This window comes from Siniperca chuatsi, linkage group LG3 (genome assembly GCF_020085105.1).
Source record: "Siniperca chuatsi isolate FFG_IHB_CAS linkage group LG3, ASM2008510v1, whole genome shotgun sequence".
Classification (NCBI taxonomy): Eukaryota; Metazoa; Chordata; class Actinopteri; order Centrarchiformes; family Sinipercidae; genus Siniperca; species Siniperca chuatsi.
In genome coordinates this window covers 12,379,468-12,406,271 of record NC_058044.1, presented here as the reverse complement: position 1 = coordinate 12,406,271, position 26,804 = coordinate 12,379,468, and the positions used below count along the sequence as shown (strand labels likewise).

The 26,804-nt window shown below is 42.1% G+C and overlaps 1 protein-coding gene across 3 annotated transcripts in view; it reads left to right on the top strand.

Annotated features, from left to right (window-relative positions):
* The window catches only part of cntln (centlein, centrosomal protein), an 86,013-nt gene that overhangs the window by 25,191 nt on the left and 34,018 nt on the right, over positions 1-26,804 (top strand). For 2 of the 3 annotated variants that reach the window (XM_044189950.1, XM_044189952.1), the window contains exons 11-16: positions 3,954-4,073; positions 6,947-7,068; positions 10,501-10,617; positions 19,027-19,127; positions 24,185-24,282; positions 25,283-25,812. In XM_044189950.1, the coding sequence (XP_044045885.1) occupies positions 3,954-4,073; positions 6,947-7,068; positions 10,501-10,617; positions 19,027-19,127; positions 24,185-24,282; positions 25,283-25,812 (1,088 nt within the window). The remainder of the gene's footprint in view (positions 1-3,953; positions 4,074-6,946; positions 7,069-10,500; positions 10,618-19,026; positions 19,128-24,184; positions 24,283-25,282; positions 25,813-26,804) is intronic. The other variant, XM_044189951.1, reaches the window with a different exon arrangement.

Here is a 26,804-nt window from a genome sequence, read left to right as displayed (position 1 = left end):
TACCAATCTGCAAGGTCAAAAGCTGATGAAATGAGCCTTCTGTGCAGCCCACTGCTACCACCTAGGACACAATTTGCAGCTCTTTCCGTAAGTGTCTAAAGTGAAATGTGATCATTAGCTGAGGCGATGAGCAGTTCACAGTGGCATGGCTCGCAATTTGCTACATCCAGTAAGTATTAAAGTGATGTTTTCAGGATTTAAGTAAAGAAAAAAAATTTACTTTGAATTAGGAAAACCTGATTTGATAATTAATCATTAATAAAAGTTAAGTTTATTAATACGTATTCGATTTAAACCCATTTGGAGTTTTGCCATAGAAATTAAAAATTTGAACTTTGTAATTTATTTAACAAATCATTTTAGTTTATTTGAGTGGCCCACTGTGAGCATGATGTAGTTCAGCTTTTAATCAAACCTATGCAGTTCTCTTTCAAACCTCACTCGGTATCTCACTACGGGAAGCACCTTCTGGTGTGACCAATCACTGAAGCTCCACTACTACCTTGTCTGTGAGGGGACAGACCAATCTGAATTACACGGGTTGGCCCATCCCTCTTTATTCTAGTATTCTTGGGGGTTTTTTTCAGGTTGTTGTTGTTGCATTGTGGCAGATTTATACCTGTGTCATACCGCTTTAACTGTCTAGCTAGTTACTAAGCTATCACTTTAAGGTGCGCTTGTGTGTTCATAGCTACTGCTGGCCGTTAAGGTTTTTCATTAACTGCCATGTCTACCACTATATCCTCCTAGGACAACGCTGGTGGCGGCAAGGTTAAGGACATAGCATACCACCCTTGCCCAGCTGCTTGTTGTTTTACCATCTCAGGGAAGGATCCCCATCCCCTATGCACTGCATGTATGGGAGTAAAGCATGAGAATGAGCCACATCTCCCATAGTAACCACAGTTTTCTGAGGACTGAGTGAAGTATCTCACATCGCTGCTCTGCTTGCACGTGGAAGAAATACGCTTGAGAATACGATGTTGGTGGACGAGCCAGCCCGTGCAATTCAGGTGATCGGTCTGTCCCCTGTCGGACGTGATGGTGCTTTCATGATTGGCCACACCAAAAGGCGCTTGAGATACCTCACTCAGTTCTCAGAGGACTGGGGTTTCCCTGGTAACCAAACGTTTTCAAAAAGTTTGCACATCACTTTAGCTGCACTACATCATGTTTACCTGCAACTTTCAGTTCTCAGGTTACCTGCTCTTACATTAGTCAGTTGTTTGGCAGTGTATCTTATCTTTTGAAATTTTGTGCTCGTTTAATAGATTTATTTTGTGATGGTGTGCATTTGCTTTGTGTTTATGTCTGCCCTCATGTGTTTACATGCCGATGTATGTCTGTCTATGTATGTGTCTTGTCCTGTGCATGTGTACAACATTCCTATTTGCCCGGGAACCTGAACAAGTTCAGCTTTGAGAGCTCCAGACGCACACATGACACGCTGCTGCAATCATAAAGAAGCCCATTGATGACAGTGACCCCTCTCACTGGGAGATGGAGAGAGAGAGGGAGGAGGATAGGTGAAGGGAGGAGGGAGGCAGTCGATGAAATGTTTCTTTGCTCCACAGCCAGTGACACTGACCCCTCAGTAAATAGAAGTTTTACTCTTGCTTGCATACAGACTCTGTTTAGATACAGGCCTCTCTTCTCATTTCCTTCCTATGCCCTCCTCCCCTCCATCTGCATTGCAGTCTCATGTTTACAGAGCCATTACAGGGTGCGATGCACAGGTCAGGTCATGGCCGCCAACCAGCTGCCGAGCTGAGGTAGACAGCGGGCACATCTTTCTTTGCCTTGTGTTCTCTGCTTTTTATCTTTGAGGCCTGTCTTGCTGAACATTAACAACAATGTCACAACATAGAGCTTCCCACACAAACAGAAGGCATTCATGTGTCTTCTGAACCTACGGCAGACAGACGTCCAACTGGACCATAGAGAACATCTGCAGCAAATCTCAGTCATTTGTCAGTGTCACCATGTCATCTTCCTCTGTACTCCTTCAGACAAAGGCCACAGTTTATCTCCTCTGGTTTTCACATACAGAGAAACACTATGGTAGAATATTCAGCTCGTTCTTAAATAAATCTTCCCCCCCCAAAAAACCTATATAGAATCCGTCCTCAATAAATCATGCTTTATAGTTGCTCATTTTTAGTTTTAAGTTTAGGGCTTTTAGTTGATTTGGATTCCCCTTTTGGCCTCTCTGTGTCCCCCGTGCACATACAGGCTAAGCCAGTTGGCCTGCCACTCATCAGGAATATGCAGATCAATCTGCTAATTAGTTGCATAGAGTCATTAAGGCTGAGTTAGAACACATGGTTGGCACCCATGCAGGCGTGATAGCAGAACCGGGCACACCAGGTCACTGGAGTCAACTGTAGCCCTAGGGCACATTCCCAAACACACTAGCATACTTAGAATTTTTTGTCACAGGCAAATGCTTTTACAAACATGCATGCTGTGGTGATAAATTGACAATAAACATTTATGTCAAGACAACTGACATAAATGTGTGCTTATAGATTATATTATTGTTATAATCCTTAATATTTTCATAATATCAAACCCCATTTTTGGCTGGTATTTTTCGTTGCCGATAAATGTACAGTATTTGCATTCTCCAATTACCTTTGTAGTTTGCATCGTTACTGGTGGCGTTTGCCTCTCCTGTGCAGGATTCAGATTGTGTACCCACACACAAGGTATTCACAGAAAATGAGACTGAGCAGACTAAAGTGGTTGCATGTTCAGTATTATTGTGTAGGACAACCTTGTTGACTGTCTTCTTGAGTCTTACTCATGAAGAACTACTTCATGCAATGAATCCTCACAGCCCACAGTTTGTTTGCCTGCACTGTAAACAAATTGATGAGTTGCTCTTGCTCTGCTGAGTAGGCCCTCAAGACATGTTTGCTGCCCCCAGTGGTTGAAACATGTATCATTTTGAATGGAACACAGGGACCTTTATTTTTAAAATCCACTTGCCATTTTTACCAGTAACCACAGGTGTCCCCTAATCAACCTGGGCTGAAGTCTTTAGTTTTATAACTTTGATAGACAACAAAGCTTGTAAGCTTTGTAGCCATCAGAACACATTTTTCGAGGGAGGGGGCTTATTGATCTGCCGTCCTATTATAAACCTCCTCACTCCACCATCACCACCTCCTCCTCCTGTACTTTTCATCCACTTCTGCCCAAGGACTGTTGTACATTTAGTCGCATTGCATATTTTAGCCTGCCATCTGGTCAGCCCTGCCTGGCACCACAGGGGGCCTCATATCCTCCCATATTCATATTCCACTAGCATATTGTTCCCACTGCTTTTCTACAGTGCGGCCCCAGCACTTATCCACTTATTTATTTATTTCTACAGAAGAGGCTGGCTAGCAACTTGCACCCCCCTCCTAATCGACGGCTCTTCCAGTTGTCCTATCAAGTGTAACCTGGAGGCCCCTAGTAGAGCAATTAGAGCGGCCTCCCTGCCCACCTCTTGTAATGAAGCCCTGCACATTCTGGAATCTATAGCCCCTTTAGTTTCCCCTAATGGGACATCATTATTGTCAAAGAAACAATGTAAATGGAAATGAACATACTCATTAGCCAGTCGCAGGGAAAAACCTTTGCCGCTCTCAGCTTGCAACTCCCGCTTCCACACACGCACACACACACAAAACTGAACCTCCTCCCTTCAGCTCATGTGGACTGCTGCTCCAGCTTGCTTTATTCCTCTGGTAGCATGTTTGTTTGTATGTGCATATGTGTGTACCGAAGAAGACAATGCACATGTTTTACTCAAGGTGAGAGGGGAATGGAGTGAACATGGATAATTCCATTATTGGCATTCACTCAGTGTTTCTACAGATGTTAATTGTTGCATGGGTTTGTGCCTGTGTAAGTGAAGTGTACTCAAGTTCTCACCCCAGTGCTTCTTTGCTTACCTGTCCCAGGGTGCACTTGTGCAGCGGTCCAGGTCTCTGTCCCCAGCCAGCAGTGTGGAGTTGGGTAGTGGAGGTAGAAGAGGAGCAGAACAGAGGATTCAAGACCTTGAGGAGCTGCTGCAATTGAAGGTAATTAGCTAACGTTGATGAATACACATAATATCCTCTCCTTTTCTCTTGTCTACATTAATCTATTTATTCCCAACTCTTTATAGTTTATTCTAACTGTATGTCCTTTATTTCCTGCAGCCCACATCATCCTCTTTGCCATTTCTGTCTTAATCTTCTGCCTTTGCTGTTTTCCTCACATGCCAGTGGCCGTTGACTGTCAGTGACTTTGAACTACTTAAAGATATTGTTTGCTGAATAGAGCACATTCAATGGCATAGCGGTGTCCAGCTGATAGTGTGAGGCACTAGACAGACCAAATGGAGCGGCTTGTTGCTCTTGCCACTATCTTACATATGATTGCTGCTATCAGCTGCTGGGTCGTAGGAAGGTCTGCAGCACTGTAACAGTCACAGTCTCCAAAGGGTTCAATTGCACTAGTGCTGCTGCTGCCTCCTCCATGACCTTCTCTTACAGTGTCTTTCTCACACACCCACACACACACACACACACACACACACACACACACACACACACACACACACACACACACACACACACATACATACACATACATATGTGTGCGCACACAAACAGAGCGTGCGTAGGCAGTGAAGCAGCAGGAGAGGAGCTGCTCTGGTGAAAGTGGATGCAGCAGGGTTTTTTCTCCTTAAACGAATCAGCTTTATTGGTCTTTTAACCTTCACATGCTCTATGACGTTTTTCTCCCACTATTCTTCATTCCCATGTCTTTTTTCTCTCTCTCTCAAATTCACTGCAAGCAAAATACACTTGATTGTCACCTCTCCCCTATGTTTCTCCTTTCTTTTCTTGACTTTCTCTCTTTAATTTTATGTCAGCAGAGTATATTTTCCACTGCCATTGTCTTTTTTTTTAATTTGCACTTTACCTTAAAGTTGTCCTCCTCGTTGTTTATTCTTTCCATCTTTCAGGCTGACCAGTGAATGAGTAATTATGCAGAGGTCATCTCCCTTTGAACACAATCCCAGGAACACATTAGGTACCATTTTCTTGTCAGATCTAAAGTGTCCGAGTTACATCACTGACAGACACCCAGTCAGACGGTAATGCTCAACATAGATTCAGACGACACGCATGACTGTCTTAGTTAATGGTGCCATTTACTTGTCTGCCAGTTGAGGGGCATTTAGCAAAGGTATGCACAGAAAAATCGTGATTGGCAACTCAAATCTGTGACCACATTAATGAGGGCATTAGTTCAGAGCATGATTTAGTGGTTATGTCCTTTGCTTGGATCTGGCATTGAGCAACATGCCCTCCATCAGCTACAGTTGAGACCTCACCTCAGTACAGTACTTCACTCTGTCCTGTCCGTTGTTCCCCAGTGGATCTTATCCAATTCTTTCCAATAGACTGCCTTTCAAATTGGGTACGCCCAGCCTGTACCATTGACATTTGACATTTAGTTGACTTTAGCAGCTAACAGCAGCAGACAAACAAACAATTCTCATAATAATGGCCTCTTCTTTTTCTTCCCCACACTTTCAAGTAAACAGTAGCTGTTGCTGTGTAATTATTTTTCAGCTTGAGAACGTCCACAGATGTGTATGCTGGCTGAGTAAGGGGGTGTATTGATCGGTGGGCAAGGGTCTGTGGCCTGATGACCAGAGCTTGGCTGCCCAGGGGAAACTCTATAAGGAGCCTGGGAAGCCATGATGTGGCTAATGCCCTGCCACTTGCTCCATCCCCCCCCCCATCAGTCAGCCTCAACTCTTCTGTGTCCTCCCCTAGCTCCTAGTTCCACTAGTTAACACTGCCCTGGTCTGGCCCCTTTCATTAGAGCCTTGTTTTTGAGAGGTTGGGGGCAGCTTGAAGGGGCCGAGGATGTCTTGCAGATGTCCTCTGTGAATAATCCGCACTAGGGAAAATCCATACTTGTCACATTGGCAGTGTGAATGTGCATCGTGTGTGTGTGTGCACGCACCCGTTGTGTGTCCGATGCATGTTTGTGCTCTCTCTCTGTTCTCTTTGTCCTTGTTAATAATAACAGGGCTGAGGGCTCGCATTTCCCTCTCTGCAGGGCAGCCGTGTCATATCAGCAGTAAACAAGCTTCTTCCCTTCAGAAACCGTTCGACAACTCTCCAAGCCCTGGCCACTCAAGCAGAAAGCTGTCCTGCACTCTTCCTTTCACTTTCTCTTTTGCTTTGCTCTCTCTCTTTCTTCTCTTTCTAATTTCTCTGTTCTCTCTCTTTCTCGTTCCTCTATTTCCATCAGCTGCTTTTCTCTCTTCCTTTGCTCTCTTTCCACCTCTGTTTGTCTTGCCTGCTGAAAGTGTTTTCTCCATCGCCCTCGCTGTTAAGGTCAGTGTGATGGGGAGGAGGGGTGCCCCTGACAAGAAAAATCTATATGTTGTCTTCTCTTACTCCTTCTTTAAAGCTGGAGCCCAATCTTGCTGTGTTTTAATAGCTGTCAACAACAGTGTCAGCAACAAACCCCCGCCAACACAACACGTGCTGCTCATCAGTCGGTAACTCCAGAGAGTGAGTTTCTTTGCTGGTTAAAGAGTGTGTATGTGTGTGTGTGTGTATGTCTGCTTAGTGTTCTGTGGTCCCATTGACTCACCATGTAAATGTCGTCCTTTAATGATGTCTCAGTTGCCCAGTGAGAGTGGAAGTACTTGTCAAGGAGGAAGGCGAAGAGAGAAAAGGACCTAAACCTGCTGGTTTCTGTCAGGCAAAGGTGTTTCAGCTGTAAACCAGTTTAAATATGTAGACGGTGAGGGACTTTTCTCAGCTTCCCTGCCACACTGCTGTGCCAGTGTACATGAAGCTGACTCACTTTTTCAATTAAGTTATGTTTCATTTGACATGTGTAAACCTTTGGGGGGAAACATCTTGTCACTGCCTTACAGATGGAGGAGAATGAAGAGCTGAGGAGAACTCATGATAAACGCTGTGAACGGCTGTGTCTGTTTCAGACCAACTACAAGACAGTCCGAGACCAGCTGAAAGAGATGGAGAAATCAAATGGCTTGTGAGTACACAGTTTAATGTTTAGTAACAACTTCTTGTCACACAACACAGTGGGGAAAAGTGTGACAAAATAAATAATGTACACTCACACAGTGCATAGGACCTGTTGGTGTCCACACAGTAGAGTCATAAAACCTCAGTCATAGGACCTGTGCATACATAAAGTAACTTGGATAAATTCCAGTTCCACCCAGCAGCAGTCAGTAAGAGATGTTTCAAAGCACATAACTCACCTTGCCGTAGGTTAAAAGCCCATGTGAAATGCTACAACCCTCTGAAACGACTCACAAACAGTCTTAGGGCCTCATTGCTCTCCACATGTAGTCTGACAAGACCTGAGTGCTGGATTTGGGAAAGTGGGAGAAATTCCTTCCTTTGCCTTTTGAAAAGCTCAGAGGTTTTAAGCCCAGTCAATTTGGGCCATTTTGGGCCAAGTGTGTGTGCGCTTCTGCGTCTCTTCTCCCTCAGCGTTCATTAGGATGTGAGAGCCAGAGGCTGCGGGTGTCTGGTCCTGGGCGGTGCAAGGTGTTTGAGAAGGCCTGTGGTGTGAGGTGGAGGGGAGAGGGCCGTTTCCTGCTTCGACCTGTTATCTTCACCAGAAACCACAGGATTTTTATAGAAAGCGGAAAATATGCTAGAAAATGTCATTAATATAAGGGTCTTGTTTTCTCCATTGTCTCCCCGAAAATTTTCGCACTTTTTCTGTCTCTGTTTCTTCTCTCCAACAGCGTCATTGAGTCCATTTTAAAATGTAACTAAAGGTGCATATGTTTGGTGGCCGCACGGGAGCAAAGTGTTGACCCCGTCAGCTGTTTTCTCTCTGGGTTAATTAAAGAAAACAGCAGTGCAATGTGAGACCGTGTGAAAGTGGAGTGAGTGAGAGAGCGTGTTCAGCGCTAGGCTCGACTCGGCTCATGTCAGCTCAGCGCGGCTCAACAGCATGTGTCTGAGACAGTGGGAACAAAGACAGAGAGATGTAGAGAGAGAAAACTCTCAGAGTCAACACCAGTTGTGCCGCTGTTATACATTTTAGCAGGTTATCAAAGAAATGTTCTGTCTGGTGAAATAAATTACAGACCTTGATTTTGTGAGAAGAAAACGTGTATTTTTTATATAATAAGGCAAACAGGGCTGTTGTTAAGAGTAAAGAGCTAAGAAGACCTACAAATCCATAATAATAAGTTTGTAGTATCAATGTCAGTGTATCTGTATTTCATGACTGATTTGACATAAAATTGATGCAATAGGCAGCTTTGCCCTTTTCAGACAGAGCCCACCATGGCACCAGCCAGTCACTCAATGTTATGATCCTGGCATTCATTTGGCATTAAGCCCCATCCTTAAATAGCTGTTAAACCCACTGGGGTAATGCCAGCCTGAATGAAAGACAATAGAAAATGACTTAAATACTCCCATTAGTGCTGGGAAATCAGGGGCCTAACAAGTCAGTGGGGATAGGCGTTGAGTCTCATTGCATTTCGAGCTTGTTAGGGATTTCCCTGTAGCTTCCATGCTGTGTTGTTGCCTTTTTGGAAAGATGCGGGGGGTCGTTTTTGTTCCCCTTTTGTGTGCACGACCAAAAGATAAGACTGATGTTTCTCCCCCCTTACCTGCCACACACATGCCTGTACTTTAAATATAAATACTTCAGTTTATATACAAAGTATACACCAAATAAAATAAACTCATGTTAGACACAAACATAATTTTTCATAATTTTAGTTTCCCTCATATCAATCTTCACCTCTCATCAGCAGAAGAAGGTATTGAATTAGACAATTGGTTGCTGTACGGCAAGCTGCTGAGTGACGTCACCAGTGTGTTTTATAACCAGTCCCGCCCAGGATGAAATCACCAGCCAATCACAAGGCAGACGAAGGGTCCACTGGCTCATCAGCATGCAGGCGGTGCGCAGTTGGCAAGTCCCAGTGAAACCACCCTGCCATTCACCATTACCACCATATTTTCCCAAAATGGCATGAAGGAGAAGGGGAAAAAAGCCAACTTCATATTTATATTAGAGAAGGGAAAAAGTTTTTTAATCAGACTGGGGATGATGGGGGTGAGCAAATAAAATTAAAGGTTATTAAAGCATCCGTACTCTGATCAAAGTTGCGCCCATAAACAGATTCCCCCTGAATCAGAGCAATTAGCCGCAGCGGCATGGAAAAGTTCTCTCTATTTCCTCCTGCTTAATAATGGAAACTAGGATACCATAGGGGAGAAAGCACTGAGGTCTGAAGAAGATAGCTCTCTCATGGCTCCATGTTCAACAGCTTTTAGGCCCACTGTAAACAAATTAAAATGTATAAAGCTTTACTGTGACTTAATAAAGCTTCATACACCTTTCATAAAGAATGCAGTTGATAAACTACATACCTAAAAATCACACAGAGAGAATTAAAACAGAGCTGTGGGTGAAATATCATGTACTTTTACAGCTGTATGCAGTGTTGATAGTTTAGCCTGAATTCACTGTGTGCTTGCAGTAGAATGAGTAAAAGTGTACCAATCTCTGTGACAATACAGTGAGATTATCTGTTAAGTAGCTTTGCACTCTGGGAGAGAAAACCCAAGCCCACAGATAGCACACATACAGTATACACTCAGACACACATGCACTATGAAGAAGTTCAAGGGCTCCAAATTGCTCACAGGGGCATTAGCAGTATTAAATGAAAACATTTGCTGTTCCTCAGTATCCTCCAACTCCCAGGCACCAGGGTTTAACTAGTATTAGCGTAGCGTGGCTGTGTCTACATAGCCAATAATGACCACGGCAAAAGGAGCCCTCCGCAATAGCAGTGACCCTCACAATCCATTTTCACACCTCTACCTCATTGATTGAGTAAAAATGAGAAACTGTAGTGTGTGCGTGTGTGTGTGTGTGTGTGTGTGTGTGTGTGTCTGTCGTGTGTGTATGTGAGTTGAAGGCGAAGTTCAATGGAGGGGGCAGCTACAGAGCACAAAGTGTCATTAAGTATTCATAAGTGAGGTGTAGACATTTGAATGGCCTCGTTTGCGAGTATGTTTTTGCCATTATTTACATTTGCATGGCACAAAGGGAATGGCCCACCGCCCTGCCACACAAGCAGTGCCCTGGGCTTTAAAATACATGCATACGTGTGTACATGATCTGCCACTGAAATGTCAAAGTCAAGGCTGCTCATTTGAATACTGCTAAAGATGGCTGAATAACAAAAACGGAGTGAGACTGTGGGGCCTTGTTACCCCATGTGAATCGGCCAGAGGCAGCAAGGTAATGTACAGTACCAACCATTTTCCCTCGTTAGTATGTTTGCTTTCCGTGTGTGTGTGTGTGTGTGTGTGTGTGTGTGTCAGCATAAGTGAGGCTATTCAATTTGTATGCCCTTGCTTGCTTCTACATTTGTACCTTTGTCTTCTTATACATTGTGTATGTTTGTGTGTCCAGGCCAGGTGGAAGGATGCAGCGTGCAGAACCGTGGCAGCTAAGACAAGAGGACAGTGATGCAGTGTGGAATGAACTGGCCTACTTGAAAAACCTCACCAGGAAACTCTCCATTGAAAAGTAAGTCACCTGCTGTCAAAGTTGCCTGGCTGAAACGTAAATAATACCAGTGCTGGACGTGTGAGTGTGCATACACACATTCTTTTAAAACTGTCTTTCTCTCTTACACGTGTACACACATACCGACACGCACTCCCACTGTCCCTTCTTGTTTGTGGGTGTTAAAATTTGAGTGTGCCCTTCCCAACTTCACAGCATCCACCTAGCCCCCCACATCATTACCAGCCAGCAGGGTCCAAAGCAAGATCATTAGACTCTGTGCTCATTTGTAAAATTGGCTGCCCAAAAATTCACACATAAAAGTGCAGGAAGCAAAATCACATTATCAGAATGTCTGGCTGTGCCTTTGTGAAATAATTGCATTTTTAATGGAACATTTATGCCAACCTGTTGTCCTGTTGCTAGTGTTATTAAGTGAGTGCCGTAAGAAACTTTACATACTTATAGTCTGTAAACTGCGGTAGTGTTATTAGCTCAAATGTTGACTTAGAGTTTCGTGACTTTTTTAATCACAGTCTGACTTTTCTGCAAGAGGTGCTTTTATTTCTTTGTTACTTAGTTCTTCCTTCTCTCTTTCTGTCTGTCTTTCTTTCCTCCTGTCTTTGTCTTTTAGTCTGTCTCTGGGTGTAGTATAGCCATTGTCTTGTTTTATATAGAGAAGCCCCTGTAACCGTACCACTAACACTGACCCTCTATGATGCTACACAAAGCTTGGCCTAAAGCCACAGTATTCGTCTCTCCTATCTCCCATAGCCTTCACCTCTCCTCACCTCTTCCCTCCTCTATCCAAAACCTCTTCCTCTCTTCCTACTTGTCTTCCCAGTTGCCTCCCTCCGGCCCTCTGTGATGCTGTAGTAGGCTGAGGCCAGAATTCTGGTACTTGCCCCCCACCCCCTCTACTGCTTTCCCCTCTGCTCACCCCCCTGCCCTGTCCTCCTAATCCCAGCTGAGCTCATTATGATATAGCCCGGCTGCTTCTCTCCAAGCCTGAGCTGTTCGAGCTAATTACAGGCTAGCAGCCCTAGTGCCGCCAATGCTGCCTGTTAAGGGATGTCCATCCGCCTGCCTGCCCGGCCACGACTAGAGCTGAGCAGAGGACTGGTTGGTCTGGGGGTGGGGCGGGGGGAGGTTGAACTGACCTGTGAGGGGAAACCACGAGGGATGGAGAGCGGCTGGCCTCTTTCCTAGCTGTGTAACTGGCCTGTCCTCCGGGGTTAGTGTTGATCCCCTTCATGTGCCCCTGACCAGCTCCACCTCATCTCCTCCATTCCCGCCCCGAGGGCCCCTCCTTGCCCGGGTGGCTGTTGCAAAGTAAACTTGGCTAGGGTCTTTAAACTTGTGCTTTAGAAAAACTCTTTGTTCCAGGGCATGCATCTGCACACATGCATAGCTCATTCTGTTAAACTAAGCATACTGCCCATCTCTATTCCACTCCTCACTTTCTTCCATACCTGAGAAGGAGCAGGAGTGAACAGATAGGGTTGTTGGGACTATAGATGAAACCAGCTGAACCAAACAGCTTTACTTCCCTGCAATGCAAATTTCTGCTGAGAGGCAACAGAGAAGGAAAAAGTGTGTCCATCATAGTGCAACCACAAGAGTTTGTGGAAGCATAACTGCCAGAAAACTCTTGGGGCAAGCAGTTGTAGCTTGTTGTTCCGTTGACCGTATTATAATGATTGTGCTTGTGAAGGTTATGCTAGATAAGTGTTAGCAATGATCCACTAATGGCTAATTAACTCCTGGCAGCTGAAGAATTTAGGGCCAAATAAAGGCCCCTTATAAAGCTTTAAATGCCTAGTGGCGGGCTATAGAGGAGAGTCTCTGTTTAAACTCTCCATTTGTCTCTCATTTGCTCTTCCTCATTGTCATGATATTGTGCACAGATGCTCCCTATCACCTCCTCCAAAAACAAAACTTGTAAAACACTGTCTTGAGGCCCAAATGACCCTTTCCCAGAATGAATATTGCTGGGATAACTCCTGTTCAGTGGGTCCCCACAGTGTTAAGAGAAGGTTATGAAGCCCAGCCCCCACCCCCACCCCCTCTAATCTCTGCACTCAAATTAGAGGTTGAGCAAGAAGGTGAAACAGGTCTGTTTGTCTGCTCTTTTGGCTGATTTACTAAGGATGCAGTAAGCAACAAATTGCTTATTCTATGACAACTTTTTACAAGTAAATTGTAGAACCTGCCTATTAGCAGGATGGTTTGATGGCTCGTGTCACATTATTAATGTGGCTCGCAGTCAGTGTTTCAAATCATCCCGAAGTCAAACTCTGTGCAGGCCAGTCAATTTCTTCCACGCCAAAACAAAATTTCTTTATGGACCTTTCCTGCACGTCGGCATTGTCATGTTGAAACAGAAAAGGGCCTTCCCCCAACTTTTGCTGCAAAGTTGGAAGCGCACTATTGTCTCAAGTATCATTGTATGTTGCAGCACTAAGATTTTCCTTAATTGGAACTATGGCAATGTGCATTCAGGCAGGAAGCACTGCCATGACATTCACCAAACCCAGATCTGTCGGTCACAGGGCTAGATAGTGCAGCATGATTCATCACTCTAGACAACACGTATGCATTGCACATGGTGATCCATGGCTTGTGTGCCACTGCTTGGCTGTCATGAAGGTCCCAATAGTTCTTGTGCTGATGTTATGTCCCAAGGCAGTGTTGAACTAGTCAGCTTTGGAACCGGGGTCAATCGATTTTTACATTCTACATGCTTAAGCACTAATGGTTCCATTCTGCGTTTCACTGTTGAGCATTACTTCACAATAACAGCAGTTGAAGTTGACCGTGACTAATTTCAGAAACTGACTTAATAGGAAGATCCTTTGGCAGTGTCACATACCTTTGCGCAGATACGGTAGAGCACAGTGGTCAGTTCTGATCAGGTTCATCTCTCACATACAGTGTTTCCCATAAATTACCTAGACGGCCCGCCGCAATCTACTTTGTCCCGCCACAGTTTCATGATGAACCGAAAATATTTTTACACTTCTCATATTAACATGCGCCTTTGCTTCAGCAAAGCATGTCACTCCCACTCAGTAGGCCCCTCTCCCCCCGTTGTACACGCGCATGCTCTCACACACACACAGCTGACAGCAGAGCAGAGAGGCTGCGGTGGAGACACTAGGTATAGTGAAGGTAACATTTTAGGAAAAAGTAGAAACGCAATATTTCCACCTGCTTTGTCACAGTTGTTGTTGTTACAACCACAGCGTGCTTGTTAAGCTAATAGCAAATTGTTACGAACAAGCTAAAAGGAAAGCTGTCTGTATGTAGTCTGTTTATCTTAGTTTGCCACTAATCTTCAAATAAACAACATTTAGTTATATTTAAAATATAAATCAATTCTAATCCTTTTCTGAATTTATTCTTTTTTTAATAATAATTTAAAAAAAAAAACAATTCTTTAGTAATGAAAAAGAACTAGTAAGAGTATTGATAAAGAAGTGGGCCAGTAAGAGTATGGATAAGATAAAGATACAACCCTAACGATACCCACCTCTACAGCTGGTTAGTGGCTTCACCCTGACTTTGGGAAGATGAGAAAATCGCAGTTCAAATCCCTTCACTATAAGCCTTGTTTAACCAATGTTAACTTGAGCACAACGTTCTTCATAGATCTAGCCTCTTAATTTTGCTCTCAAAAAGCACCAGATTGATGCATTTAACTTGAAAATGTACAACATTCTCTTCCGGGGCATGGTCTGAGATCCACCCACCACAGTCTCACAAAATCCTGTGGGAAACACTGCACATATATTATATTATTCCATATGTCACAGTATTATTTTATTTTATCACAGTATTATATTTTATTCTGTATATATTCCTATATTTTAACTTCTGCACTATTTTATGTCTTAGATTCTCTTTTACTTGTGTGATTTTCTTTTTTACATATTGTTTGATTATTGTTGGAGGGAGCCTGAGAATTAAGAATTGTATTGCCAATGACTGCTTCACCGTAATTGAACTTGATTTTGCCAGATTGACTTTAATAGCAGCTTTTGACTTAGTAAAACCAAAACTAATGAAGATATTAACCTGTGATAGCTTTTTGCCACTGTTATGACATTGTGTCATGAAATTTGGTGTGAAAAATCTTTTCTTTTTTTTTAACAATTGGAAATTCTTTGATTAGAAATTGAATAACCAAGTTTAGTTTGTTTAAAGCACTTCATAGATTGATGTATGGGTAGTATGGGACTGCCCTGTTGCTTTCATTATTTAGTCAACAAAAACAGCCTTTCTTTTCTGTAATCATGTGATTATGCACTGACAGAAGTTGGCATGAAGACCCATCTCTCAACATTTAACCAGTATAGTATATTCCTCAGATGCATGCTGGCAAAAGGCACAGACAAATAAACTAGTTGACACCAAGGATGTTTTTTGATTGAGATTTCTTTCTGGTTGTAGTAGATGGCTGGCAGCAAGCAACTACGGGCAGGGTGGGTAGAAATTCGCAGTGGGATCATTTTGTCTGCCTCATTATGCATCTGTCTGCGGCACTCCATGTCCATGCTTGTTAATTGTTGTTAAAGGTCTGTTGGTAAAAAGAGGCAGGGATTATTTAGGCCCCATAAACAGAATAAACACATGCAGTGCACCCTCAGACTTGATGCTATACTCAGACGACATCAAAGCATAAATTAGCTAGCGATTACTAGGGAAAAAGCCTTTGAGATCATTTGCACTGCAGCAGCAGTGAAAGCTCCTCTATAGAGAGTGACCATTATGGACGTGAACCTCCCCAGTAAGCGACGTTGACTCTAATTAAATTTAATAAAGTTTACCCTGATGTTCCTCATATTCCTCTATTTCTTTTCATTTAATCTTGATTTGCTAAAAGGTATTAGAAGTAATGAGAGTCTTTTGCCCCCCGGACCAAGGCTTAGTTGGAGGAGGGACACATTTGCTCACACAAACACACACACACTCTAACAGAATGTTTTATGCATGTTTTTAAATCAGACAACTAAGGTTTTTCCTTCATTAATTATTTGGTAAATTAATTATTGTGTAAAAAAAAAAAACTTGCTTCACTTATTAATTATGATGCAAGCTTCAGTGCGCCATCAAGTCTTAGCTACAGTAGTCTCATAACAAGATAAAATTAGAGCATAAAGAACGCAGTTATTTCAAAGAACCAAACCTCAGAAATACAATTCACACATACAGTAGAGAATGTAGTTTGCCTGTTTCCTCTCATATTCAAATAGTCATTGACTGCAGAAGTGTTATTACTTATAAAAATATCTTTCTCTTCCTCATGTTTAATAAATACAACATTATGATATTGTTTTATTTCATATTAGGATACCTAGTGGCATCAACAAGCCTCTTAAACTGGGAATATTGTGGACATCCTAGGTTGTTTCCACCAGTGGTTACTACACGAATCCCCATTTACCTCTCATATCAGTGGCCTGTGGCTGGATAACCTAATTCTTAAAGACTCACTGTTGCTGCTGCCGCTTCACCGCCCGCAGCTAAAATACAGCACCGAGTCATGTAAACTCCACCAGTCACCATTTCTGCTGACAGCAGTGGCTTATCCACCCAAACTCCCTCCACCAATGAACAGCCCTCTAGCCTGAGTTTAACCATAGGGGAATTCCCCCCTTCCCTCACCCCCAAAAACAAGTTTCTTTCCCCAGTGATAAAAATGCCAGAGGTGTTTTCGCTTTCTCACCCTATTCCTTGCTCTTCCTGTGTATTTTTATGTGCCGAGCAAGAAACCAAGAGGAGGCTGGCATGTGAAAGCACAGTGGCTGCAGATGATGTTGTGTTGTACACCCTTGTGGATGGAGGCTGGCAGTTTGTGCTCTAAGCTGTGTTAGGTGCAACACAGGTAGAGACAAGATCAAATGACATGGAGTGAATAGCTCAAGGCTGAAGTTGCACGAGAGAGAAAATGTTTTCAAAAACGGGGCCAAAAGAGCTGCGTGAGACACAGACTTACATTGCAGACCACATCATTACTAAACATAACACCTGTCTGTTGCCTTTAGTTTGGTTTCTACCAAGAAACTTCTTTTGCTTTTATGCTTGCTGAGTGTTATTCTACCTTAGGTGAAGCGGCTAGTTGAGAGGGAATTGAAAATTGTCCGGCTACCTTAATTTGATTTATCATCCAGATTTTTGTTTAAAAGACTTGAAATACTCCTCAGCTGTAGAGAACCTTTTCTCCACTGTGATAGCTTAGATATGACAAGAAAACGTGGTTTCATTTCAGATAAATTGCAGGTTACTGGAGGTAGTCTAACGTAGGGAAAAGGTGTGGAATTTGTTTCAGGTGGAGGCGGCTATAATGTGGTGCCGATCTAAAACATAGCTACTTGAGGTTGGGATTCAGCTCAATGCTACCGCAGCCTTACAGTGTTTCCTAAACATCCTTTCAAGTTCTCAAAGATACTGTTTTCCCATCATCAGGACCTCAATAGGCTAAAAATAGAAAGCATCTGTTTATCAAATGATGTACTCAGTGAAGTGAAGCTAAGTGTGAGGAGTGAGACTGTTAGGGAAGATGGGAGCAAGCACCATTCAAGGAAACAGTTTTGTGCAGTCAAAAATGAAACCTTATTTTCTAAATTTGTTTTTAGGTGTCGCCTAAGGAAAAGAGAAAAGGGTGTACAGAAACATGTGGTTATATTCAACGATGTAATTAAATTCTAATTTTCCATTATTGAGCAAATTAACCAAAGGCATTGACAGATTGAAATTCCAAATGTGTTGTTTTGACACAAAACAAAAGTCTTGGCACTGTAACACTGTGACTCACATTATGTAACTTTACAAAACTAAAGCAAATGTAACAAAATTGCAAGAGTCCGTTCTAACAGAGTTCTAAAATACAAACGGGCCCACTAACCAAAGTTTGAATGTACTCATTTATTTTTACTTTCACCAAATTACCTTGGCAAATATTGAAGATTAGTCACCAAATTTGTATTATTGCTCTTGTAACATCCCTGGCTCTGCTAATTCACTAACTATGGCAGACTGGTGCACATACTGCAGCAATTGAGTGTTACTAAATAAGGATGCAATAGTTTTCCATCTCCAGAATGTTATGATGTGAAACTGGAAGCCCCTGGCCAATGAACTCCATCTGCAATCTAATCCCTTCTCCATCCAAGAAAGTATGCTTATCCTTCAACAAAATTGAATGTTTCGTATATGAACTTTGGTTTAGCGTCAATACCATCAGCATCCGAAAAGGCATAAAAGAGAAACATGAGATGGAACAGGCTCCTTCCACATGCTGCATATTTCAGCTCATTTGTCCCATTAACAGCCTGGACACATAAGGCAGTGCCGGTGCCTCATCGACTTGAGTTCATTTATGGAGGAAAATCTATAGAGGAGCGACACATATCCATCTGCTTCCTCATCCCCCTCGGGGAGTGTCATTTGTGTACTTATTTAAGCTGCGGTCAGTCATTAGACCAGGCCTCGACTGGACTGTGTGGGCTAAAAAGTTAATTACTTTCCTTCCCTGTGCTATGGTGATAACTTTTCCCAAGTCATTTTCTTGGCATATGTATGGAAAAATCTCTTGGTTGATCTAGCAAAATTAGGTTGGTTGAAACAGGTGTCTAGTTTGAGTTAATTGCCATTATGCTCATCGTAGTTCACCAAAACCACAAATGCCCTGGTACTCCTCAAACACTTCAGAGTGTATCACGCATACTGCACTCGCTGCATGCCTTCAGAAGTCAGTCAGAAGGAAGACCTGCTGTTGTAATGAGGTTAACTGAGGGAAGAATGCCACTACAGTAGCAGGAGCTTGTTTCTAGTGTTTCTCTCTGACTCTGTGGAGCAGAGGGGAGGGAAATTAGGTGTGTGTTTCAGGTGTGGTTGTCTCAGTGGGCTTGTGTGTATCCTCAGTAGACTTCAGTTGGGGTCCTAATAATAACTTGAAAGTGCAAAGTCTCGAGCATGGCTCCACATAATTAGCCTTTAGCAGGAATCAAGCTAATTGCAGAGAGGTAATTGTGCACACTTTCCAGTTTGTTATGATGCACACACACAGATGCACACTGTACTTTCCTACCTTGGCGTTTCATGTTGCTTGTCACTTTGATTTCCAGATGAATTAAAAAGCATTTTAATTAGTTGATTTCTTCACCATGTCGTCTTTTCTGTTGGGAAGAGAAAGCCAGTGCATAAGATTCAAGTTAAAATGTATAATAAAAGTCTCCGCAATAATTGAGTCCACAGTGGAATCCAGAGAGATATTTGTGGAGATTTAAAAAGATTCTCATTATACTTTTCAATGCTTGTGTTGATAGTGATTTCATATTTCTTTTTGTTATTCCATTCATATTTGAAGATTAACAGATTTGACATAAGAGCTCTGTGAAGAAAAGTTTCTAATGTGTGTGACTGCAGAGCCGGCCTGGAAGAGGAGCTGGACATGCTGCGAGTCCAGGCTGCTATGGACCGGGCCACAGTGAAGGAGCTCCACTTGCGTCTTGCTAATGAACACCAAGGTGAACCCTTTCTTTCTTTATATTGGGAAAGTGTTTTGGGGATTTAAAAATAACCAAGTAAACGTGATTCTTAAAATCACTTTTTATCTTCAGTCTTTTTTCCATTTCTTTTTCCTTTCTTTTGGTCTGGAAATATTTTGCCTAAATTGAATGTTACACAACTATTCTATATCTCTTCGTGAATTTGACTTTATTGCTCTCTACAATGTTACCCAAGGATGTTGCCACAGGCTTAAAGTACAAAGTAAAAAAAGCACTGGAAGTATTACCTATAATGGTGGAAAGGTATGCATGTTTAACATAACAGCACCTTTAAGCTACCCTTCTAGCTCTTGGCCATGTGTATTAGTGAGCAGAATTAATAAGACAACTCCCAGTGGAATTAATAAGACAACTCAATTAAGACTTGATCAACTCCCTGCAAATTGATTGGGAGATCAAGTAGTTTTCATCTTGTCTGCATATATCGTTCCCAATGTTAAAATGCACATCGCTTTTAATCCAATCTGCAACCTTTTGTCAGACGCTCACCACCGCAACTGCTGGTCTTAATTAACTAGTTCAATAACAAATCTGTCCTAGATCACTTTAATTTTCTTCACAACCAATGATGATGTCTGTTGCAGATGCAAGTATGTGATTTAAAGAATGGCACTAATTAAAATAGTGGATCCTCTCCTATTGACAGTCAAGTCAGGAATACTAGGAATTAATCTCCTCCTTTTACATCTTGTCAGACAAATAATGACTAAATATAAATGTTACACAAGAGCCTGAGTATCTGCTTTCTTGTCTTTTGTGTTATCATGTACAAATCATTTTTCAGTTTCTATCAGATAAAAATTCACTCTGATTTTGAAGGATTTTAGTACGCTCACAAAAGCCTTACCAACTGCAGAGAGTGGCTTTTCACAATGTGTTCGCCAGTACTGCTGTTTTTGTTGCATTACCATTAGTGTTAAAATTGTATTCTCTCCCTATAAAATATGCTTGGTACCATACCAAGCTTAAGAATTCATCCATTAAATAATGTGAAGCTACTGTGTGGGTGCAGGATGATAGTTGATATAGCTATATCTAGATGAACTAGAGAAGCAATTTCTGAAGAAATTGCGGCTGTTGAATGATACATGTTGAATACCAATAATGTATGAAAAATGTGGTATATTTTAAGGTTTGTTGAAAAGCTGACGGTAAACTGATTTGCTGGCTTTAAAAGCTGAATAGTACCAATAATGTATGAAAGATACACCATAAGGTTTGAATGGAGGTCTTCACCAGCTTTTATTTTGAAAATCTAAAATGACACTGTGTGTGTGTGTGTGTGTGTGTGTGTGTGTGTGTGTGTGTGTGTGTGTGTGTGTGTGTGTGTGTGTGTGTGTGTGTTTCTGTGTGTGAGACAGAGGTAGATTTGAATTGTGAATTAGGATTTTTTTTTTCTTTCTGTCCAGTTTAAATTAAGTCTGTTTTACAATTTTCTGCTGTTTTTCTCAATGGAGTCTGGTGATTCCATTTGTTTTGGTCTGAGATGCTGGTTCTTTAGTGCAACATTTAGTGGCAGTGAATGTTGCTTACAGCAGTGGTTCCCAACCTTTTTTGTCAGACATACCCCCACAGCCCTATCAGATGTGCCTAAGTACCCCTTTGATAGATGGGATGGCTTTATGATATTGTTCAATGATATTTTTCAGTAGTTGTGGCCAAGTTTGCAATTGTACTATTGCCATTTGGAGTGACAGAAACTGGTTGTTTCAACCATTTACAGTATCTTTATGTTTAGCTTTTTGTTGTCTTTTTAACTAGTCTTTTTGCTGTCTTAATCAACTTACAATTGACTCAGGTTGGTGGAAAACTGAGGCATGTCTTGTACAGACTACCATAGTTGGTAAGTTATTGTGACAATAACTGTAATGATCGCCATCACACAAATTTGTAATCTTACTTGTGTGTTGAGTTTTCTCAACAAAAATATGTGGATATGTATCATCAAATCAAATCATTTCTATATTTTCAAATTAGCTGAGCTGCACAATTTGTCCACGTACCCCCTGGTAACTGCAGAAGTAATTAATATCACAATTCTTCTGTTTATGGATGTTTTTATTTTATGCTTTGGCAATGTTAACATCTGTTTCCCATGCCAAAAAAGCCCAATTGAATTGAATTGAGAGACAGAAGGACAGAGAAGCGTGAGCGTGTGCATCAAACTGCACTAATTAGCTCATGTCAATCAGCTGTGACTCCCCTGAGGTCCAAGGTCGCCAAAGTTAAAATACCGTAAGAGAGAGGAGAACCTGCTGCAGAGGCTGTGTGAGATTTGTGGGTGAAGTGTCAAAAATGTGAGAATGAGAGCTGGTTAGAAATGTCCCTTTTTCTGCCTCCCTCCTGAAAATTCTGGTCTCAGTTAATATAGAAGTTGATACGGCAGAATGCTGGCACTGTTGTCACTTTGAAGCAGACTGTTTAAACTGAGTGAGTTTGTTTGACTCCATAGTTACATGTTTGCAGCCAGCACAAATTTTCCTACGTTTTGATGTATAAATTATGCATGAAGAGTGAAAATTGTGGGAATGACACCAAGTTGAAGAGAAGAGTTTAAAAAAAAAAAATTACTTAGAGACTTACAATTACCCAGAGGATGCAGAGGACAGGGTTAGATGGAGGCACATGATTCGCTGTGGCGACCCCTGAAAGGGAACAGCCGAAAGGAAAAGAAAAATTACCCAACTCATTGTAAACTCAGAAAAGGACTGAAAATTTCATGAATTTAGAACTGTGATTGTGTAAAAAGTATGAAAGATATGAAAAATCTGAATTAATGTGAGAAAGTCCCAAGGATTGTGAACGTTTTAAAGTTTAAATGGAGTTTCTACGTGAATGTATGTATTAGTGGGATGAGCTTGAAGATGAGTGTGTTTGAATGCTGTTCTCATTGACTGCCACTGTAACTTTACTTCAAACAAAGTTGAATATTTTTAAAAGTTTTAATGGGATTTGAAAAGTTGAATAATACCCAAAATGTACAGAAGATGTGGAACATTCTTTTGTTTGCATTTCTTGCTGAAAGTATGAATGAATAGATAACAGTTGAAAAGCTTGAAAAAGTGTGAAAATGTAGACATTTTGAACAATCTTTATATTCATTTGAATTGGGAAAATGTCCTGGAAAACCTTGAATATTGCTTTTACCCAGTGAAATTAATGGTTATTATATAACCACAGGTTTATACTGTCATAATAACCAACTTTATCACAATAATCGGTGTCACTGAATATGAACACACCTGCTACATGGGGAAAAACACAGATGCGTAAGCATTAGAATCCCTGATATATTTATTTCAAAGGATGTAAAGCACTTTTTCTGTTCTGGTGAAACAGTTTGTTTTTTTTCTCACTGTGCATTATTTTGCTGAAATCACTGTTTTTAAAATACAAACATACATTTAAACATTGTTTCACAATATGTTTTTAAAGGAAAAGACAAAGATTCTGATTCTATTTTAGGTTTATATAGTCGAAATAAATAAATAAATTGTATATTGTGATGATTTTGACAAAAATAATCTTCCCATAGACTGTTGTCAGTAAATGCCAGTTGTGTATGTTATTTTGTATTTTAAATACAGTTTTATCATTTTGGAAATATTTTATATATATTTATATCTGGACTATAACCAATATGTTTAGTCACTAGGAAGTAAACATTATTAAGAAAAAATTGTGAATGGCCACAACATTTGCTCCTGAAGAACCTCTGTGACCCGATCAAAGGGATGGAGGGTTGAAGCGCTCACGCCAGGATCACGCTAACGAAAGGCAGCAGATGAAAGGAACAGGGCCTTTGTGCTGCAGCCCATGAGGAGACGTGGGAGGGACGTTAATGTATGCCGCAGTGCCAGGACCTCCTCCAACAGTGGGTGACTAGGGAGCCACCACGTCTACTTATCAAGGTAGTGCTGAGGTGCCAACTCCCAAGCTACCAGCACTGGAGTTGGATAATTGTCTCCCAAACTGGTTATGTATCCAGCGAACCCGGCAGCCCTCCTGTCCTATTTGGTGCTCTGTCTGATTGAATGTGACATGCTGGGAAGACAAAAGAGCAGGCTAATTCAAAGTAACAAACTTCCCTGGGCAAAGCGTCAAATGCAAAGCAAGGGAGCAGCAGCTCCTCACAACATATCCCTCTCTCTTTTTGCTTTCTCCTTCTATGGCCTCTTTTTCCTACTCACTCACCAAAAGATCAACTGACCTGAAAAGTCAAGGTCCTGAATATTTAATGTTTCCAGCCTCATTGTACAAATTATTTTGGTCGTCCTGTCATGAATCTTTAACAGGAGAGAATGAAAGGCAGAAAGTTTTATATTGTTTTGTGTTGCCCTTTGCAGGTATATACTGGATGTCAGACAGTGACAATGAGGCTTGTTGGATTGTGTATGCGCACATGAATATGTGTGCATCAAATCCCCAAGCACTTTGACTCCTGCATGCATTCTGTTGTTATCATAAAGCCTAAATCATATGTTTGCCAAGGCCACTATTGAAGTTCTCAGAATAAAGCAGCATGTTAGTCTGCAGAGATTAGTTGTCTATTGAGGAAACATAGTGGACTACAAAGCAGTGCAGCCTGGGGCTGTGTGTTCACAAGGGATTCAAGCATTTCTCTTCGTTTGCTTAAGATCCCTAGAGAGAGGTTGCACATAGCATGTACCACTGTGTGCTTTTGAACACTGTTTTCCTATTTCTGTGTGGAGTACTAAATAAAACACCTTTCTGTTAATCCGGAGGAAAAAAGGATATTTGATAAGATTTTAGAAACAGGAGGTGGGTTTTAGCTGTGAAAATTTCAAGTCCCTATGAAAACAGCATTAGTGATTCTGCGTTACGTTTGACTTGATTGACAAAAGGAAAAAAAAAAGAAACTGGACCTTAGGAAGGAAATTAGACCTTAGTAATGCTAATTGATTTAATGTACCCTCTTTATTATAATTCTATTGATTGAGCAGCCTGACTTTGACACATCATGTCACAATAACGAGCTTTGTTCCCCTTTGCAGAATTGCTTCACAAAGTGGTAGAGGAGCGCCAGGTCAAAAGCAGCACTCCGAAAAAGCTTTCTGTTTCTTCAGAGCGAATGGAACAGTCATTTAAAAAGGTACACCGCTATGCCATCACTAAGTGTTCTTTGTCATTGCCAATAAAAGGAACCCGACAGAGCCAACTACGCACAATGCCTCTCAGAAAATTTGTTTTTCCTCTATTAAGAATGACTTGAAAGTGTTCTCACTCTTTGGAGAATTGGTCATGTAGTCATTTCCAACTCAAGTGTCAGCTAGGAGGTAGTTTGTTTTTATCACAGTTTAAAAAAAATATACAAATAGCCACAAATAACTATAGGGGTGAAGTAGATAAAACTTTACTTGTAAGTTATCCCATACAAAAAGTAGATCACTTAAAGTAAATTTGTATCGGAGCTGTTAGTAGGTTGTACATATTTGTGCACACATGCTTTTAAAACCCCTGCTTGCATGAGTTCATATGTTGCCCCCCTTCTGCCTTCATGGCTGTGAATCATCAAGGGTGGGGATAGCCATCTAATTTTGTTTGAAAGGTACCAGGCTTCACCAGCAGGCAGAGTCAGAACCAAATAAAAGGGGAAAATTGCCTGGAGGCACAAACCCAGCAGGCATTCACTGTTCTCTTAAACAGTCTCCACCAAAGATCTAACAAATAGACTAAGTGCTCCTGGTTGCTGCCTAGTAAGGGATGATCAGGGTAAGGGGGTGCCAGTCAGATGTCCATAGCTTTACCAGGCTGGAGAGGGGCTTGTTGCTCCCCTCATTGGTTCAGCCATACTCACAACATATTTGCATTGGCACATACACCCTTGAGAAAATATCTGGAGAGGGAAACCACTGTGTGCATGCTACCTCACACAGGTCAAATGAGGAACTGGCCTTTCTGATTTTCACTGATAACATATACTGTAGAACAACAACAGGGTGAACTCAGGCTTGGCATGTTGTTGTTTTCACTAGCATTACAAGAGCAGCGTGTTTAGAAGTTTGAGTATTTATGGTAAAAAACAAGAGATATGCAAAGGAAAAAACTGACTATGTTGTACCACTGAGGCCCCATATCTCTGATTCCTTCAGATTGAACAGCTGGAGCGGAGGATGATGTCCCTGGAGGAGGAGACAGAGAGGCTGAGGGAAGAGAAAGAGCAGCTACTTGAGGCCAAGGAGGACTTGGCCCACAACTGCCGCAGACTCAAAGCCTCACTGGATCATCTGCGAACCCAGGAAGCTGTCCGTGAAGAGGCAGCCCAAGCCCAGGCCCTGGCCCAGGGGGAGCGGCATCGCAGCGAGATCATGGCTGTAGAAGCCCGGCTGGCTGCCTCTCAAAAAGAGGCTACCAAGCTTCAACATCAGTTGCTGAAGCTGAGACAGGAGCTAGGGATCCTCAGAGCAGCCAGGGACTTCTATAGGAACCGTGCAGCAGGACCAGCGCGGGCAGGTGGGATCGTTAGCAACATTAACAGCAAGATCAAATTCAAAACAACTAGGCTCAGAGGTCCGCTATGCCAGCGCAGCCACCGAACAGTCAGCCCCAATCAAGCCATCAGCTGGAAAGGCCGCAGCCCCAGTCCCACTAAGGACGAGTGGGAGGACATGAGCATAGATAGGTAATACACACGCACACACAGATGCACTTATTCTCACTGCCTCCCTCCTCATTATTTTTAGGTTGTTGGAGTGGAGAGGGTGGGCTGGCTGAATTGTGGGGGGCCATGCAGCATCGAGGGGACAACGTGCATATGCAAAGTGTAAGCAAATGGGTGATTGAATTTCATCGTCTGTCTAGTTGGTATTCAAGCGCCAAAAGAAGAATGCGAGAAAGAATGATAGAGAGAAGGAGAGAGGAGGGGGAAACTACTGTCAGATCCTTTGAAATATCCTGGGACGCCTTGCTTGGAGCTTATTGACTGAAATTTGCATGCAAAATTAGCCACCTCTCCGCACAAAGTTGAACCGATGCCAGAGAAGCCCAGGGATAAGGGGGCCGCCAAAGCCTCGATACTTTCCAGTGATGCCATTTTCATGCACTAGTCACGCTACCCTGAAATTGACAGTTTGGCAGTTTGATTTAATTTACTGATCCTTTGCATATTCACTAACCCCCCCTTGACAGCAGTAAGGATCCCCCTGCAAGTACCAAGCACCCACCTCCTCCACCCATACACACACAACCATACATGCACGGAAGCTAACCCCACCCTGTATCTAGTCATGTTGGTTGTCTTGTGGCATGTCAATTCACAAATGTGTGTGTGCTACTCTTATTTCCTCCAGCCACCCCGTAACCCCCTCCCAATACACACACACACACACGCTTCCTTTCCATCTTACCCACCCTCCTCTTTCCTCTCCTCGCCTTAATTTAGTTAGATAAATTTTGAATGACCCTACTCGGCTCAGTACCAGATGTCTACAAGCTGTTTAACACCCTCTAAATTAAGAACCATCGACAGTAATTATTTCATGTATGTTTTATGCAAAAAAGCCACTGAGCCAACATTTATTGAGTGATGGTCGGAATGATTTGATTTCAAACACTCAGAGCTATCGCTGATATTTATTTCCCTTCACTTTCTCTCCCTGTATGCCTCTCTCTATC